Source organism: Ctenopharyngodon idella, chromosome 6 (assembly GCF_019924925.1).
Source record: "Ctenopharyngodon idella isolate HZGC_01 chromosome 6, HZGC01, whole genome shotgun sequence".
NCBI lineage: Eukaryota > Metazoa > Chordata > Actinopteri > Cypriniformes > Xenocyprididae > Ctenopharyngodon > Ctenopharyngodon idella.
This window is the reverse complement of record NC_067225.1, coordinates 25563272-25579105: the sequence shown is the minus strand read 5'-3', so window position 1 is coordinate 25579105 and position 15834 is coordinate 25563272. Positions and strand designations below refer to the sequence as shown.

The following is a 15834-nucleotide window of genomic DNA, read 5'->3' as shown; positions in this document are numbered from 1 at the left end:
TTTGTACAGTATAAAAACCATTACGCCTATGGAATGTCCCCACTATTCACAAAAACAAACGTGTGTGTGTGTGTGTGTGTGTGTGTGTCAGGCTCTGTGCTCAGGGGACAGTGTGACCATTGTAGTGTAAAGCTAACTCGCCTGAACTCATAGAGGATCACTATCAGACAGCTTGTAAGACAACAGCTGCTTCACACACACGTTAGGTTTCAGTATCTTAGTGTGGACTCTCCATAGACATAATGATTTTTATTCTATACAAATTGTATATTCAATCCCCTAACCCTACCCCTAAACGCAACATTCACGGAAAACTTTATGTTTACATTTTCAAAAAAACATAATTTAGTATCATTTATAAGCTGTTTTCCTCATGGGGACCAAAGAAAAAGGACATTTTGTCCCCATAACCTAGAGTTTACCAGGACCACACACACACACACACACACACACACACACACACACACACACACACACACACACACTGGTATTCTTATCATTATGGGGAAATTCCTTATAGGCGTAATGGTTTTTATACTGTACAAACTGTATATTCTATCCCCCTACACTACCCCTACCCTTAAACCTAGCCATCACACAAAACTTTCTGTATTTTTACATTTTCAAAAAACATCATTCTGTATGATTTATAACTTTGTTTCCTCATGGGGACCTAAAAAATGTCCCCACAAGGTCAAAATTTACTGGTATTACTATACTTGTGGGGACATTTGATCCCCATAACGTAGGGATTACCAGTGTACACACACACACTCACACACACACACATACTTACCCAAAAAACACACAAGTGAACAAAGCTCAATGGACTAGCCAGGAGCCTAAGGGAAAGGGACCTTAGGGAGGCCATACCTAGCGCTGTGAGCTAACGAATCCAGCTGCCTGATGGAATAACAGAGAAATTCTGAGAAATTCATTTCTGAGAGTTACAGAGAAAATCTGTGCAGCCAAATGAGGATATTTCAATTGCACAGCAAACTACACTGGAGTCCCTTATTTGGGGATCTCTGTGCGGCTCACAAATACTGATAAGCAAAGAATAAAACAAATGCTAATGGTCCAATTTCCCCTCAGTTTTAGTCAGTTTTTATTGTAACTGCTCATGGAAGTTTTTTAAATTAATTGATCAGATTTGTATGTGTGATCTATTTTGTGATATAAATGTCCTGGAGTCTTATTAATGATATAAAGGATTTGAAATGATTCAATTTAACAATGCAATAAAACAGCGGTGTTTATGATTATTATACTTGCTATTTTCAAATTCCCCTGCCTTGATCTCGATGTTATAGAAATGTTTTTGATGATAACTTTCTGGTTCATAAACAATCCAACATGACATGATTTGCAGTATTAAACTGTAAACTTTACTCAAATGCCTTTAAATTGTAACTGAATTCAGTAAATGGCAATAAAACAAGATGTCTAAATAGCTCAATAGTGCATACTAGCATGTTAAATGTAATGTTTCTACATGTTAATGTCAACCACACCAGCTTCACTCTTCTCCACAATGATAACCCTCAAAACTCCACCATATATGATAGAAAAGCTGCAAAATCCCAACACAGCAGGACATTAAATATGAATAAGTTTATACTTTTTTCATCTTGCATAAAAAACATAAAGTAACACTTAATTTCAACATTTACTCTCCCTATCCAGTCCCACGCAATGCATGCTGGGAACTAGATATCCTCTGTCCAGATTCAGTAATGCTACCTTAACGCAGATGGAAAATATTCATGTGGTTCCAACACAAATGGATTATGTAAACTACTTCTTGGGTTGTGACAAAATATTCAAGAATTGTGTTACCGTAGCCCAATTGAATTGAAGGGATAGTCCACCCAAAAATGAGAACCATTTACTTACCCTCATGTCCTTCCAAAACCTTGGAGTCATAAAAACATAAAATAAGATATTTTGAATATTGTTGGCAACCAAACAGTTTTGGTTCCTATTGACTTCCATTGTATTTTTTGTCCATACAATATTTTGCAGAAGAAAGTCATATGAGTTTGGAATGACATGAGGGTGAATAAATGATGACACAATTCTCATTTTTAGGTGGACTATCCCTTTAAGTAGACAAACATGACAGATGAAAAAGCACATGGGACAAATTAGATTTTTATTGTGGGATGTACATGCCCCCACGCTTATTCTTCACCCTAAGAAAACTGTTCTCGTTAAAAACAAACCCAAGGGCAATGTTAAATCACAGCAGTTGTTGTGTATTACAGTGCAGCATCTAATGCCCGCTCTCTCTCTCTCTGTTTGATCCCCAGATTCTGATCAAGCGGGAGATGGCGATGATGCTTGAGTTTGCCTACGCCTGCTTACATGCACACTGAAGTGTCTGAAGTCTTCCCTTAGCACGGCTTGAGCACTATCCCTTTCCAACACATAAGAGGACCAAAGACTGCTAAACAGGGATTGACCTGCAAAGCACCCAGATCTTTACGCACCATGGCTCAGAGGTCAACTCATTTCAGAGGTCACGGCCCCTCCTGGCCGCTTCATCTCACTCTACTGCTGCTTCTATTGGCCAGGACACCCCAGGCTTTGGCTATCCCAGGTTACAACACTGACATCTCCAAGAAGGAGATCATAATCGAGGGGGATCTGGTGATTGGAGGCCTGTTTCCTGTTCATCAAAAGGGGGAGGGAGCTCAGGACTGTGGCCGTATCAATGCACAGAGAGGGATTCAGAGACTGGAGGCAATGCTGCTAGCCCTGGACGAGATCAATCAAGATGATCAGATTTTGCCCGGGGTGACGTTAGGTGCCCACATTCTGGACACTTGCTCTAAGGACACGTACGCGCTGGAGCAGTCACTTGAATTTGTGCGCGCTTCGCTTACGAAAGTGGATGATAGTGAGTACACATGCCCGGATGGATCCTACGCCATCCATGATGATGTTCCGCTCGCAATCTCCGGAGTGATCGGAGGCTCCTACAGTGATGTATCCATACAGGTACTGATTCCTGTCCTATTTTAACAATGTTTATTCATATGTTTGTTTGTTTCCTTTCAGCAAAATTTCTTAATAATCAGATTATATGTCATGATGTAGCGAGTCATAAATGTGCATGAGGATTCATTTGCATGTATATTGCTTTTATCACACTATGGCTTCTCATTCAGCCATATGCACAAGCCCACAGTATAGTTCAGTTAACCATGCAAAGCCAACAGTATCATATTTAATATGCAAATTTCTAAGGCTTCTAAACTATCAACATGATCAAAACTGCTAAAACATTATTTGTATTTTTTGAATGTTTTTTTTTTCCTCCTTAAGTATGAGCTCCATATTCTCCTATATCATACTATATGAGCCATATATAGCCAAATGTATCAAATAGGCCTAATAATACTAAAAAACAACAACAACAACAACAAAAAAATTGTTGAAAATTTCAGTAAACTGTTCCAGTATTATTCATTATGCCAAGCATTACAGGGTTAAGCAAACAAGAAGGTAATACTGAGTAACTTAGATTTTAAGTCTGTGTTTTGAACGAATCGTTTCTAAATTAATCACGATTTTTGAACAAATTAGTTAAATGATTAGTTCAGTTTCAAATGAAAATTAGCCCAAGCTTTACTCACCCTCAAGCCATTCTAGGTGGATATGACTTTCTTGTTCCTGATGAACATAATCTAAGAAATATTAATAAATATCCTGATGCATCCGGGCTTTATAATGGCAGTGAATAGGGTTCATGAGTATGAGCTGAAGAAAAAGCTTCCATCCTCATCCATCCATCCTAAATATGTGCTCCACGCGGCTCCAGAGGGTTAACTGCCTTCCGTATACAAGTTATGAAGAAAGTGTAAACTGGCGTCACGTCAGTTACACTTTTTCCATAAGCTGGATAGGGAAGGTTGTAGGACGTAGCGTAAGCTTTGTGAACTGCAAGAGGTTTACACTTTCTGCGTACGTTAAATACGGAAGGTGGTCTGGCGGAAGCTCGACATTTGACGTCATAACTTGATTAAATATGGATATTTTTTTTACACAAACGCTTCAGAAGGCCTTTATTAACCCTCTGGAGCTGCGTGGAGCATATATTTATGATGTATGGATGAGGATAGAAGCTTTTTCTTCAGCTCATACTCGTGAACCCTATTCACTGCCATTATAAAGCCTGGATGCGTCAGGATATTTATTAATACTTCTTCGATTATGTTCATCAGGAACAAGAAAGTCATTTACACCTTGGATGGCTTGAGGGTGAATAAAGCTTGGGCTAATTTTCATTTGAAACTGAACTAATCATTTAAGTGAATGATTCAATGACTCATTCATAGAGAGAGTCAGTTGTATTGTTGCCAGATTAATCAGCATTATTGAGTGATTCTGTTGAATTAATTATTCAGTTCAACTTACAGATAAAGACAAGGGCTGTGTCCAAATTCGCATACTTCCCTACTCTATAGTAGGATGAAAAACAGTATGTGGCAAAAGAAGTACAGTATGTCCAAATTCACAGTACTCATAAAAGAGTAGGCAAAAAGTACCTGGATGACCTAATACTTCCGGCGAGATTCTGAAGTGTGCATACGACAGACACTTTACTGTCCCATGAGGCACATGTGAATGGCAGTGAAGTGACACAACTGATGCTGATAGGTCACATGATAATGACATCATGGCAAATGTAGTGCGTCCAGATTACACTCATACTACACACATTCATATTATATAGAACATACTTTTGTAGCTTTCACAAAGTAAGTACTTATTCAAAATAGGTACCTACTCAAGAGAGTATGCGATTTCGGATACAGCCAGTCACTTGTTTCCTTCCTGAATGAATCAGTGTTTTGAAGGAATCAGTTAAATGAAAGATTCACTGACTCACTCATGTAGACACTATTTTGCTGCCAACTACTGGCAAAACAATGTAACTTGCAGAAAAATCCCTAGCATTAATGCGCAGACTGACAGTATTTATCTATGTATATTTTTTTCTCTGTGAACATAACCAAATAGACATATTTAACAATCTCACATCTGTGGGTTCATACTAGAATTTAGTAAGACAAATTTGCAGTCTCTTAATGAGAAAAAAATAGTGGTGGTGTCTGGCTACCTGTCATCCATATGCTCAACCCATCCAATTTGCCACCAACCATGTGGCGTTTCCTGACACTCCCTGGGATGTCAGGACAGACGTGCTGCAGATGTTAACTTTAAGGAATCGAGACAGTGACAGCTTGATTATACTCTACACAGATCTGCTCTCTGAAGATCTAAATATATTAAAGAGAGAGTTAGAATGATAATTAGAACAAAATGTCTAATATGCATAATAAATTGATTAACTTGTTCAACATTCCTGCTTTATGAAAGTTCCTGCACTAATGAAAGTTCATTTACACTCTATCATGAATGAATCATACCTAAAGCAGTTTTTTTTTTTTTTTTTTTTTTTTTCAAATTTACCGCATTCCTATTTAATTTTAATCTCATCTGGCTTTTTACATGTTCTCGATATGTCTTACACATTCATATCCGTCAAAAACATTCAGCCAGAATGCTCTTATCTCACCAAGGATATTGTAGTTTTATTTTCAGTTTGTCCTTTTAGTGTAGTTTAGTTTTTGTTAGTTTTCATTGAAGCCTGTTATAAAATTTGAAACCTATATAGTATAATCTGTATCCATAAACTAAAAATAATTTGTGGCATTTTAGTTTAGTGTCAGTTTTTTCCAATTAAACTATTTAATTTTAATTAAAAACAATGCTTTCATTTAGTTTTTGTTAATGACACCAGCACTGCATCCCACATTATTTGTGCCACAGCCATAAATTGTGTGGCTTTTCGAGGAAGTGTAGTATTACTTTTCTAGTAAGTAATTGTACAAATCATTTCAAATAATAATAATAATAATAATAATAATAATAATAATAATAATAATAAAAATTGCTTTATTATCGTAACATTCTTAATTCATTGCTTTTGGTGTGACAGGTAATACGGTGTTTGTTAAGATCTACTACAAATACCAATAGTACATTTGACAATTTAAGCCTTACTGGATTGAAATAACAAGTTAATTATTTATCCCCCCCAACAGAAGAATGTTGGCTGATGAATGGAGGCTTTAAATAACACATTAAAATCAGTGGCAGTCAGATACATGCTGTGGTTGGAGTGAGTCACTCGGTGAGATAGAGACAGAGATAGAGAATTTTGTTCATTCTTAAGGTTTCACGAGCATAATTACTGCAGTGCCCGCACAGGGACATGGAATGCATTAATAATGCAGAAAAAACAGACAAAAAGGAAGAGAGAGTTGAGTGTATGAAATTTTATTTTATCACTATATAGAAATTTTCACATCCTCTCCTTCTCGTTTCTACTCGAACTGTTGTTTCCACTTTTCCCTATTAATTGTTTTTATTTATCTTGCTTATCACCCTTTTTTTTTTTGCATGTCAGGCATCTGTCGTGTGTCTCACGCATATGTACACAGACGCACACATGCAGTTTCTTTCTGACATGTTGTAAAGGGACACTTCAGGCAGTGGAGGGAGATCTTTTCTGGAGGGTTAGTGTGAGTGAGACTCATCTCGCAGCTCTCTTCTGAAGCATGTCGCAGGGGAATCCCTGTTCCTGTGCCGTTTTCCGCCACTTAGAACCATCATTTCCTTTAAAGAAATTTCCCCCCAAAATTTCATTTTCTTTATACTGTGGGACACAGAATAAGATATTTTGAAGAATTTCTGAGCTGTTTTTTTCCCCATACAAATCAAAGCATATTGTGACCAGGGGCTGTCTAGCACAAAAAGTACTGTACATCTGAAATATATTTATTTCATTCAGTATACTACAAATACATTTACGTATTTATGTGCTTAATAAAAATATATTTAAAACTTTATAAACTATAATAACCGGCATCCGACAACAGCCATATGCAGGTCGAGTTCCGGCGGAAGAGTGACCTCTGACCCGTACGACGTAGGATGTAGGAATAGTGTGAGAGTAGATGCCTCTCGCGATTCAAATAAATAGAGCTGGGCAACAAACGAGCTCCTCTTCTCTTATATTGAAATCCTCTGATATTTCGCTTTAAAAATTCTTGTTTTAGACTTGTAATTCATGACTGGTGCTCTTATTCTCTGCGCTTCTGCAATCTTCAATATGTCATGCGTCGGGTCACAGATCACTATTCCACCAGAACTAGACTCACGTACGGCCATTGCTGGAAACCAGTTATTATAGTTTATAAAGTTTTAAATATGGATATTTTTCTTACAAAAACCCATTGCTTCTCTTCAGATGGCCTTTATTAACCCCCTATGGATTACTTTTATGATGGATGGATGCACTTTTTTGGGCTTCCAAATGTTGAGCCCCATTCACCACCATTATAAAGCTTGGAAGAGCCAAGATATTTTTTAATGTATCTCTGACTGTGTTTGTCGGAAAGAAGATAGTCATATACACCTAGGATGGCTTAAGGGTAAATCATGAGTATATCATAGGATAATTTTCATTTTTGAGTAAACTATCCCTTTAAAATTAAACTAATTTTATACTTTATGCACTTTAGTTATCTGAAAGGAGTTCTGAGGTCCAACTAAAGATATACTTGATTGCGCTAAAATGGAACTATTGCAAGTATACTTTAGGTACACTTTAAATATCTTGCATTTTAAAACTGATATTGTACAGAGATCATACTATCCTAACTAATAGTGATATTAAAACACATTTTAGGCACATATATGTGTTTTATTCCATTGGTTTTTATGCCAGACAATAAAATTTTTTGAGGAAAATATGCACATTTTCAAACTCAGCAGTTGGCCAAAAATACACTACCATTCAAAGTTTTGGAGTCTTTTTATTTTTTATTTGCTAAATAAATCAATATTTTTATTTAGCAAGGATGCCTTAAATTGATCGAAATTGATAGTAAAGACATTTATAATGTTACAAAAGATTTTTTCAACTTATTTGATAATTATAATAAATGTTTCTTGAGGACCAAATCAGCATATTCGAATGATTTCTGAAGGATCATGTGACACTGAAGACTGGAGCAATGTTACTGAACATTCAGCTTTGTCATCATAGGAATAAATTACATTTTAAAATGTATTTTTTAAAAAAGAAAACAGTTATTTTAAACTGTAACAATATTTCAAAATATTACTGTTTTTACTGTAGCTTTGATTAGCAAAAGTAACTTCTTTCAAAAACATTACAAAGTCTTACCAACCCCAAACTTTAGTAAGTTTGAACTTTAGAATGCATTACCTGTGTTGAATTTCTTTGAATTGCAATTCAGTAAATTCCTCTTCTTGACATTCCAAACTTCGTGAATTGAAAGGAAGTCAATTTTGTACAACCCTGGTAAACTATTTTCTTGCTTTTTATTCAGTATTACTCTCATTCTACTCATTCTTTGCCAGTTTTTCGCCTTTAGCAATTTTTCTGTTATGGTGGGAGGGAATAAATATCCATTATACTGTACATTCTGCATTCCCAAAATGCTCTTAGCGCTTTCTCATATCACACCATGAGCTGATAACTTTGTATCCATCCCTGAATTTTTAAGCTGTAATTTTTATTCAGGGATGTATGGCTGTGAAATGAGAGCAGGCTTGTTAAGGTGAGACTTGCTTGACAGTAGTGTGAACTCACTGGTAGCTGCGTGGAGTCGACTAAAGCAGACGGGAGGTTGCTTCAGGCTTTTAGGTTCTCGTGTTAAGACTCCACTCTCCTTTATTGGCGTTCTCTCCTGTGGAGCGATAAGAATGGCGGGCTTTGACAGCACAGACGCAAAGCTAAAGAAGCTTTTAGGGCATGAGAGCGAGCAAGAGGGAGAGAGAGTCTGATGAACGAGATGTAATTTTGGTTGAGGTCGGTATTTGGGGCCTTTCTCATAAAAAGTGCATGTCCTTGCCTGGCAGCTATTTATGGAGTTGCTGTTCTAAAGTGTCTGCTCCAAAGCACAGCCCCAACACCCTAAATCTGAAACATATATCATCGGCTTGACAGTACATCAAAGCTGAAGGGATGTCGACTGGTTTACAAGGCAATACGTGGTGCCACAGATATAGCTGCAGAAATTTACATTCCTACACAGAAAGCACAAGATGGCATGTCTGAGATGTCTGATGCTAAAAATATGCAGTAATTCCTGTTAATTATGGCCCATAAACATGCATTCAATTCATTAATGTGAATATTATGATGAGATGAGACTAGTGACAATGCTCTGTCACGCCTCACTTATCCTCTCCTCCTGAATTTTCTTCATGTCTTCTTCCACCTCATGTTCTTCCTCCTTGTGAAAGAAAGAAGTCGTCTTTTAGTGGTAGTCGATTCATAAGTCATTGCTTTGTTTGTTGAGCTTTCTCTTGTTGAACTTGCTCAGACTATCTTTTGTATCCTTCATCAAACTTTGCACTGAATTATTGATTGTTTGCATGAAATGTTCTTGGCACTCATTTGAACACAGACTCCCCATGTGCTTCCGGTTTCAGATAACTCATTTAAACTTTAAAGGGTTAGTTCACCCAAAAATGAAAATAATGTCATTTATTACTCACCCTCATGTCGTTCTACACCCGTAAGACCTTCATTCATCTTCGAAACACAAATTAAAATATTTTTGGTGAAATCTGATGGCTCAGCGAGGCCTCTATTGAGAGCAAAGCCACTGAACCTCTCAAGATCCATTTAGGTACTAAAAACATATTTAAAACAGTTAATGTGAGTTCAGCGGTTCTACCTTAATGTTATGAAGCAATGAGAATACTTTTTGTGCGCCAAAAAAAAAACAAAATAACGACTTTTCAACAATATCTAGTGATGGCCGATTTCAAAACACTGCTTCAGAGCTTTACAAATCGAATCAGTGGTTCAGAGCACCAAAGTCATGTGATTTCAGCAGTTTAGTCATTTGATAGGAGATCCGAATCACTAATTCGAAACAAAAGATTCGTAAAGCTCAGAAGCAGTGTTTTGAAATTGAGATATTGTTGAAAAGTCGTTATTTTGTTTTTTTTTGGCGCACAAAAAGTATTATTGTCGCTTTATAATATTAAGGTAGAACCACTGAACTCACATGAACTGTTTTAAATACGTTTTTAGTACATTAATCAATCTTGAGAGGTTCAGTGGCTTTGCTCTCAATAGTGGCCTCACTGAGCTATCGGATTACATCAAAATATCTTAATTTGTCTTCCGAAGATGAACGAACGTCTTCATAGGACGACATGAGGGTGAGTAATAAATGACATTATTTGACATTCATTTTTGGGTGAACTAACCCTTTAACAGAATTAGCCCAGCTACCAAAATTATGTTTTTAGATTATTTTGCTAACATTCCTTTATTTCTGAATGTTCAAAGCTTCCAGTTTTTTAAAAATGTTTTAATGGTTATGCAAATATTAAGGGAATATTTCATCATTTTGCAAACATTATGGGAATATTACTTTTGAATGTTCTCTGAACGTTCTGAAACAAGTAGTAATATTTAAAAAACATTAGGGGAACATCCAACTAAAATGTTTCAGGAAAAAACCTTCTATGAACGATGTATAAATAATGTTTTTGAGAACATTATTAAAGACCTGAAAACTTTGAACGAATATTCTATTAAGGTTGCTGGAAGAAAGTTTGTTCATAACTTTGTTCATAACCATTCTAAGAATGTTTCCTGTTTCCACTGGACAAAAATATATGCTTTGTATTTGACTTGTTGAAAAAGATTATACTTTTAGGCCTGGTTTCACAGACAAGGCTTAGATTAAGCCAGGATTAGGCCTTAGTTTAATTAGGACATTTAAGCTGCTTTTATAAATGAGCCTTAAAAAAAAAAAAAAAACATTACTGATGTGCATCTTGAGATGCATCAGGATATTTATTAATATTTCTCTGATTTTGTTCATCAGAATGAAGAAAGTCATATACACCTAGGATGGTTTGAGGGTGAGTAAAGCTTGGGGTGATTTTCATTTGAAAGTGAACTAATCCTTTAAGCCTTGTCTGTGAAACCAGGGGTTACTTTTCTAAGCGATCAGATTTTTCACCTGGCAGATGATATAACAGGCATAAAAATCTTTTAGAATGTCATATATTGATTTTGTTCCAGTATATGCAGCTGCTGTACCTAGCAACCACCCAGAAACCCCTAGAAACCTCCTAGCAATGCCTTAGCAACTAAAAAACACTCTTTGTGAACACCAACTGCCCTGCCAGCCACAGGAGTAGTTTTCCTGAATCTCTTTGTGTTGGACTCTAGTCTGTGACAGCATTTCCCTGACAGCAGTGGTGAGAAAAGTCTGTTGTTTGAATCCTTAATGAATTTTCTGGCCTTAGTCCTACTGAGGATGTCCTGCTGGTTGGACAAAACATCTCTGGTGGTATATTCACCTGACCTCACAACCTTCCTGTGATTTAGCTACTTTTTTTGTACCAGGGATTGATGCCGCCGGACAGAAGGCTTAACTTGGAAAACTCCCACCGGTGCCTTTGGCCTTCCTAATGAAGCTGCTGTTGCATGTGGGCCTCTGCATGTGAACTATGAGCTGCGAGTTTCTTGATGATTCACTGCACTTGTGTGACTCACAGAGATGCAGGTGTAGAACCTTCAGTTGGTGTCTTATTTTGTTTTGTTTCCTGGTCTAAAGTGTTTGCTTATGATTATTGCAATAATATACTGCTTTTTTACTTTTTATACAAACAAGAAGGTAAATTCAAGAGGACCACAAACTAATCTATGGAAAGTTGCCTTCCTCTCTGAGAAAATGTTCAGAGCTCTATGTTAATTGTTGATTGCCTGCATTCTGTAATCATACTGAGGAACATTTAGCCTCAGGAATAGCTAGTGATTAATTCATACTGGCAACTACAGCTCTATTCGGCTCATTGGAGCTCTTAGCTTTCTGTGACTAATAATGAAGCAGTATCCTGCACTAATGCTAACAGACTGACAACAGATAAATCAGCTAAGCAGTTCAGCAGCAATGAAATCTCTGAAATATTAAAGTCAAATATAGATTTTTTTTTTAAACCAACAGTATAAAGAAAAAAAAATGAGTTAGGTAATTGAGCGTTTACAAGTATAGATAGGCATAGAAAGATGAAAGTCAATTGACTGTGTTCACCATTCTTAGCGACAATTAGATATACTATAAGGACCCTCATAGTTAGAAACATACCATTACCTCCATCTGCATGACAGAGATTGTTTATTGGCGCCATAATGAGCAGCGGTTTATCTCTTTAAATGCTTCAACACTCGACATCTGTCTGGTAAAATAACCCGTCCAATTTTATACATTAATCTGAGATTTTGTTTTTAAAGACCCTATAAAATGGTTGAATGAACTCAACTTTAATTAAGTATAATTTTACACCATTGTTTTTCTTCTTGTTGCAATCATAATTTTTTGTGTATGTGAAGTTTATGCTTAAAAAAAAAAGAAAATATACACTCCTTTTCAAGAGTTTGAGATCTATGGAAACTTGTTTGCACCATGGAATAAAAAATAAAAAGGGTAATTGCGACTTTTTATTTCACAGTTCTTACTTTTTCTTTTTTCCTCAGAATTGTGAGTTTATATCTCGCAGTTCAGACTTTATAACTTGAAATATGCGAGTTTATATCTCACAATTCTGACTTTGTCAAACGCAATTCTGAGTTTAGATAAAAATTAAACTTGGTACTGTGAGAAATAAAGTCAATATATGAACTCAACTGAACTGCAAGATATAAACTCACAATTGTGAGGGGAAAAAAGCCAGAAAAAATTGCAAGATAAAATTCCAAATTACTTTTTAAAAATCTTTTTAATCTATGGCAGAAAAAAGCTTCCATAGGGGACAGTAATTTTTTTTTTTTTTTTTAATAAATTAATTAATACTTTTATTCAACAAGGAGCAATAAAATTGATCAAAAGTTACTGTATAGACTTAAATGGTTACAAAAAATTATATTTCAAATATATCACAAATATATCAAATATTGCGTTTCTACAAAAATATTAAGCAGCACAACTGTTTTTAACATTGATAATAATGAGAAATGTCTCTTGAGCAGCAATCAGCATATTAAAATGATTTCTGAATGATATTGTGCCACTGCTGAAAATGAATCTTTGCCATCACAGGAATAAATTACATTTTAAAATATATTAAAATAATAATAAAAAAAAAATGTTATTTTAAATTGTAATAATTCACATGACTGTTTTAACTGCATTTTTGATCAAATAAATGTAGCCTTGGTTAGCATCTAAGAGATTTCTTTCAAAAACATTTCAAATACAAATATACCGACCCCAACTTTTTGAACGGTAGTGTATATAAATTTCAATAATTTTTAAAAATGAGTTTTGTATATACACTACACTTGATGTGCAGCTCACTGTGAACCTCAGATCAGAATGAGATTTCAACCGCGTGATCATCACACATCACGTTATAATCATTAATCTGTAACTCATGTACTCAAGGATTGTTGAGATTGTGAGAGTGAGTGCTAGGATGGTGGCTAGTGACTTTGATGCCACCTAAAGGGCACATGAAAGTAAAGGCCCCTGTTAGAAAGAGAGCGAGCGTGAGCAAGAGAGTCTTCTGTCAGGCTGGGGTGAAGGATCAGAGTTAGATTAGAGCGATCCTCTCCTCTCTAACCGGGTCACACTTCCACCTGACCAAACACATTCACAGCTGTTGCCTGGCAACGGAACTCTTCAAAATCCCGAATGTGGGATCCACGTCCTCTGATGTAGAGGCAAACAAAGCTGCACGAAAGATGTCACTGCAGTGTTAGTTCATCATTCATATCATCCTCCATTTCACTAATATTCGCATAATCAGTGCCGACGCTGTTCTTCATCATCACTATCACTGATGTCAGCAGCATTATCATTAATTTTTTTTTTTTTTTGTCATCATTATCTCCGCATTTATATCTCTGCATGTATAAATTGTTGTATTTTTCGACATGTTTTTATTGAGCATGCAGTTTTGGGTTGAGTTTGAATGTGCGTGTCTTTGTGACGTGTAGTGGGAATGTGTTTTCATGGTAAAGTAGGATGAGACAATCTCTAGGGACAAACAGATGGGTTTTTCATGTTGAAAAAGTCATGACATCTTTATTAAAGCATGAGAATCATGGCCATTCAAATTGAGGGGGCACATTTTGAAGTGCTTTTAAATACGACTCTTAAAAAATTATTTGTACTTTTGAAAAGTTTCACAATTATTGTAGCAGATATCTATCGATCTATCGATCTATCTATCTATCTATCTATCTATCTCTATCTATCTATCTATCTATCTATCTATCTATCTATCAAGAGATCCACTAAATTTAATTAAATAGTTTGCTGTTATATTGTTACTGAAGTCAAAACTATTTGGAAGATACTGACTTTTATTTGTCTTTTTCTACCCCCTATTAGAGTAATTTTTGATATATAAACCTGAAGAGAAAAAAATTCAGTTCAATCTGCGTTACTGCATTAATCATGCAGTTTTTTATATTTTCGTTTTTTTAAAAATGTACGTACATTTATAACACTATACTTAATATTATATTACCGTTGCATCAAATTACAAAAAACTAGTTAACGCTGCTGTGAGGGTGTTTCTAATACAGCGGCTATGGGAGTGACGGTAAAAATGACATCTTTCTCTCTTCTGGCTGCTATTATCAATCTCTCTCTATTTTTTTCCTCCTTTGAAAGTTATGAAAACACTATTGTGGACTTTTTCTTTTGCTATTTGTGCAAATGGAAACACAAAAAATATATTTAACGAAGTCTCTCATTCACCGCTATAATATTTTACCCAAATATGACGACTTCTGTGACGTTTTTCACAATAAATAGGAATTCAGGTTGATTGGGACACTTTTTCCAAGTCATCTCAATGACAAAAGTGTCCCAATGATCCAGAATTTACCCTATTAGGTTGTTATATCTGACGTCACGCGGCAGCGCTTCCGGGTCCAAACGCTCTATCTCATACCACATGAAAACAACAAACAGTGCTAATATACACGCACAATGTGGTGTAATAGACAGTGATTCATCTTTTATAAATCGTTAAAATATTAATGTCTGTGACGCTGTGAGCATGGAGACTGTAAGTATTTTAAATGTTTAAATGTTTAACTTTTTAAAATGTTAAATGTTTATTATGAATAAATAGCACTCATAAACGGCCATCAAGATGGCATTCTCAAGTGAAACGAGTCAAGGCTTGGACCCGGAAACGGCGTTCCTTACGTCACGACTTAACAAGCGGATAGTTCCAAAGCAGTTTTAGGCTCTGTTTACACCTGGTATTAAGATGCGTTTTGGTCAATCGGATCATGATGCTAAATACAGGTGTAAACAGGGTGTAAAACTGAGCTTGTCCACTTTAGACCACTTCCAGAGGTAGTCGAGAACGCATTCAACTGGATTGCTTTCGTAGTGTAAATGCTCATGTGGTCGAATGCTTTCAGACAGCGCAAAAGACCACCTACTCTCCACTTACTGACCTAATGCATAAACTTTATAGGAAGCGCGCTAGCCAGACAGGATTTAAACTTTGTCGGCTCCAAGATCCAAGTTTGGTTTGAGGACGAAAAATGTACCAAACACAATGTTCTCTCACCATTCCTGATTTCTAACACACACTCACTGCGTTCGCCATGTTCTTGTGGCTGTCAGAGCAGAAACGAAAGCTGATGATCTCAGAATGTTTTTCCGTCATCTCTAGACACGTTCATATGTAAATTGCGCAAGCTTATTTTGTCCATTAGATCGAAAGATATGA

At 36.0% G+C, this 15834-nt stretch overlaps 1 protein-coding gene across 1 annotated transcript in view; it reads left to right on the top strand.

The window, feature by feature from the left end:
- Positions 1–15834, top strand: part of grm2a (glutamate receptor, metabotropic 2a) — a 48312-nt gene that overhangs the window by 13219 nt on the left and 19259 nt on the right. Inside the window, exon 2 of the mRNA XM_051897511.1 lies at positions 2313–3003. Coding sequence (XP_051753471.1) covers positions 2494–3003 — 510 coding nt within the window. The 5' untranslated portion in view covers positions 2313–2493. The remainder of the gene's footprint in view (positions 1–2312; positions 3004–15834) is intronic.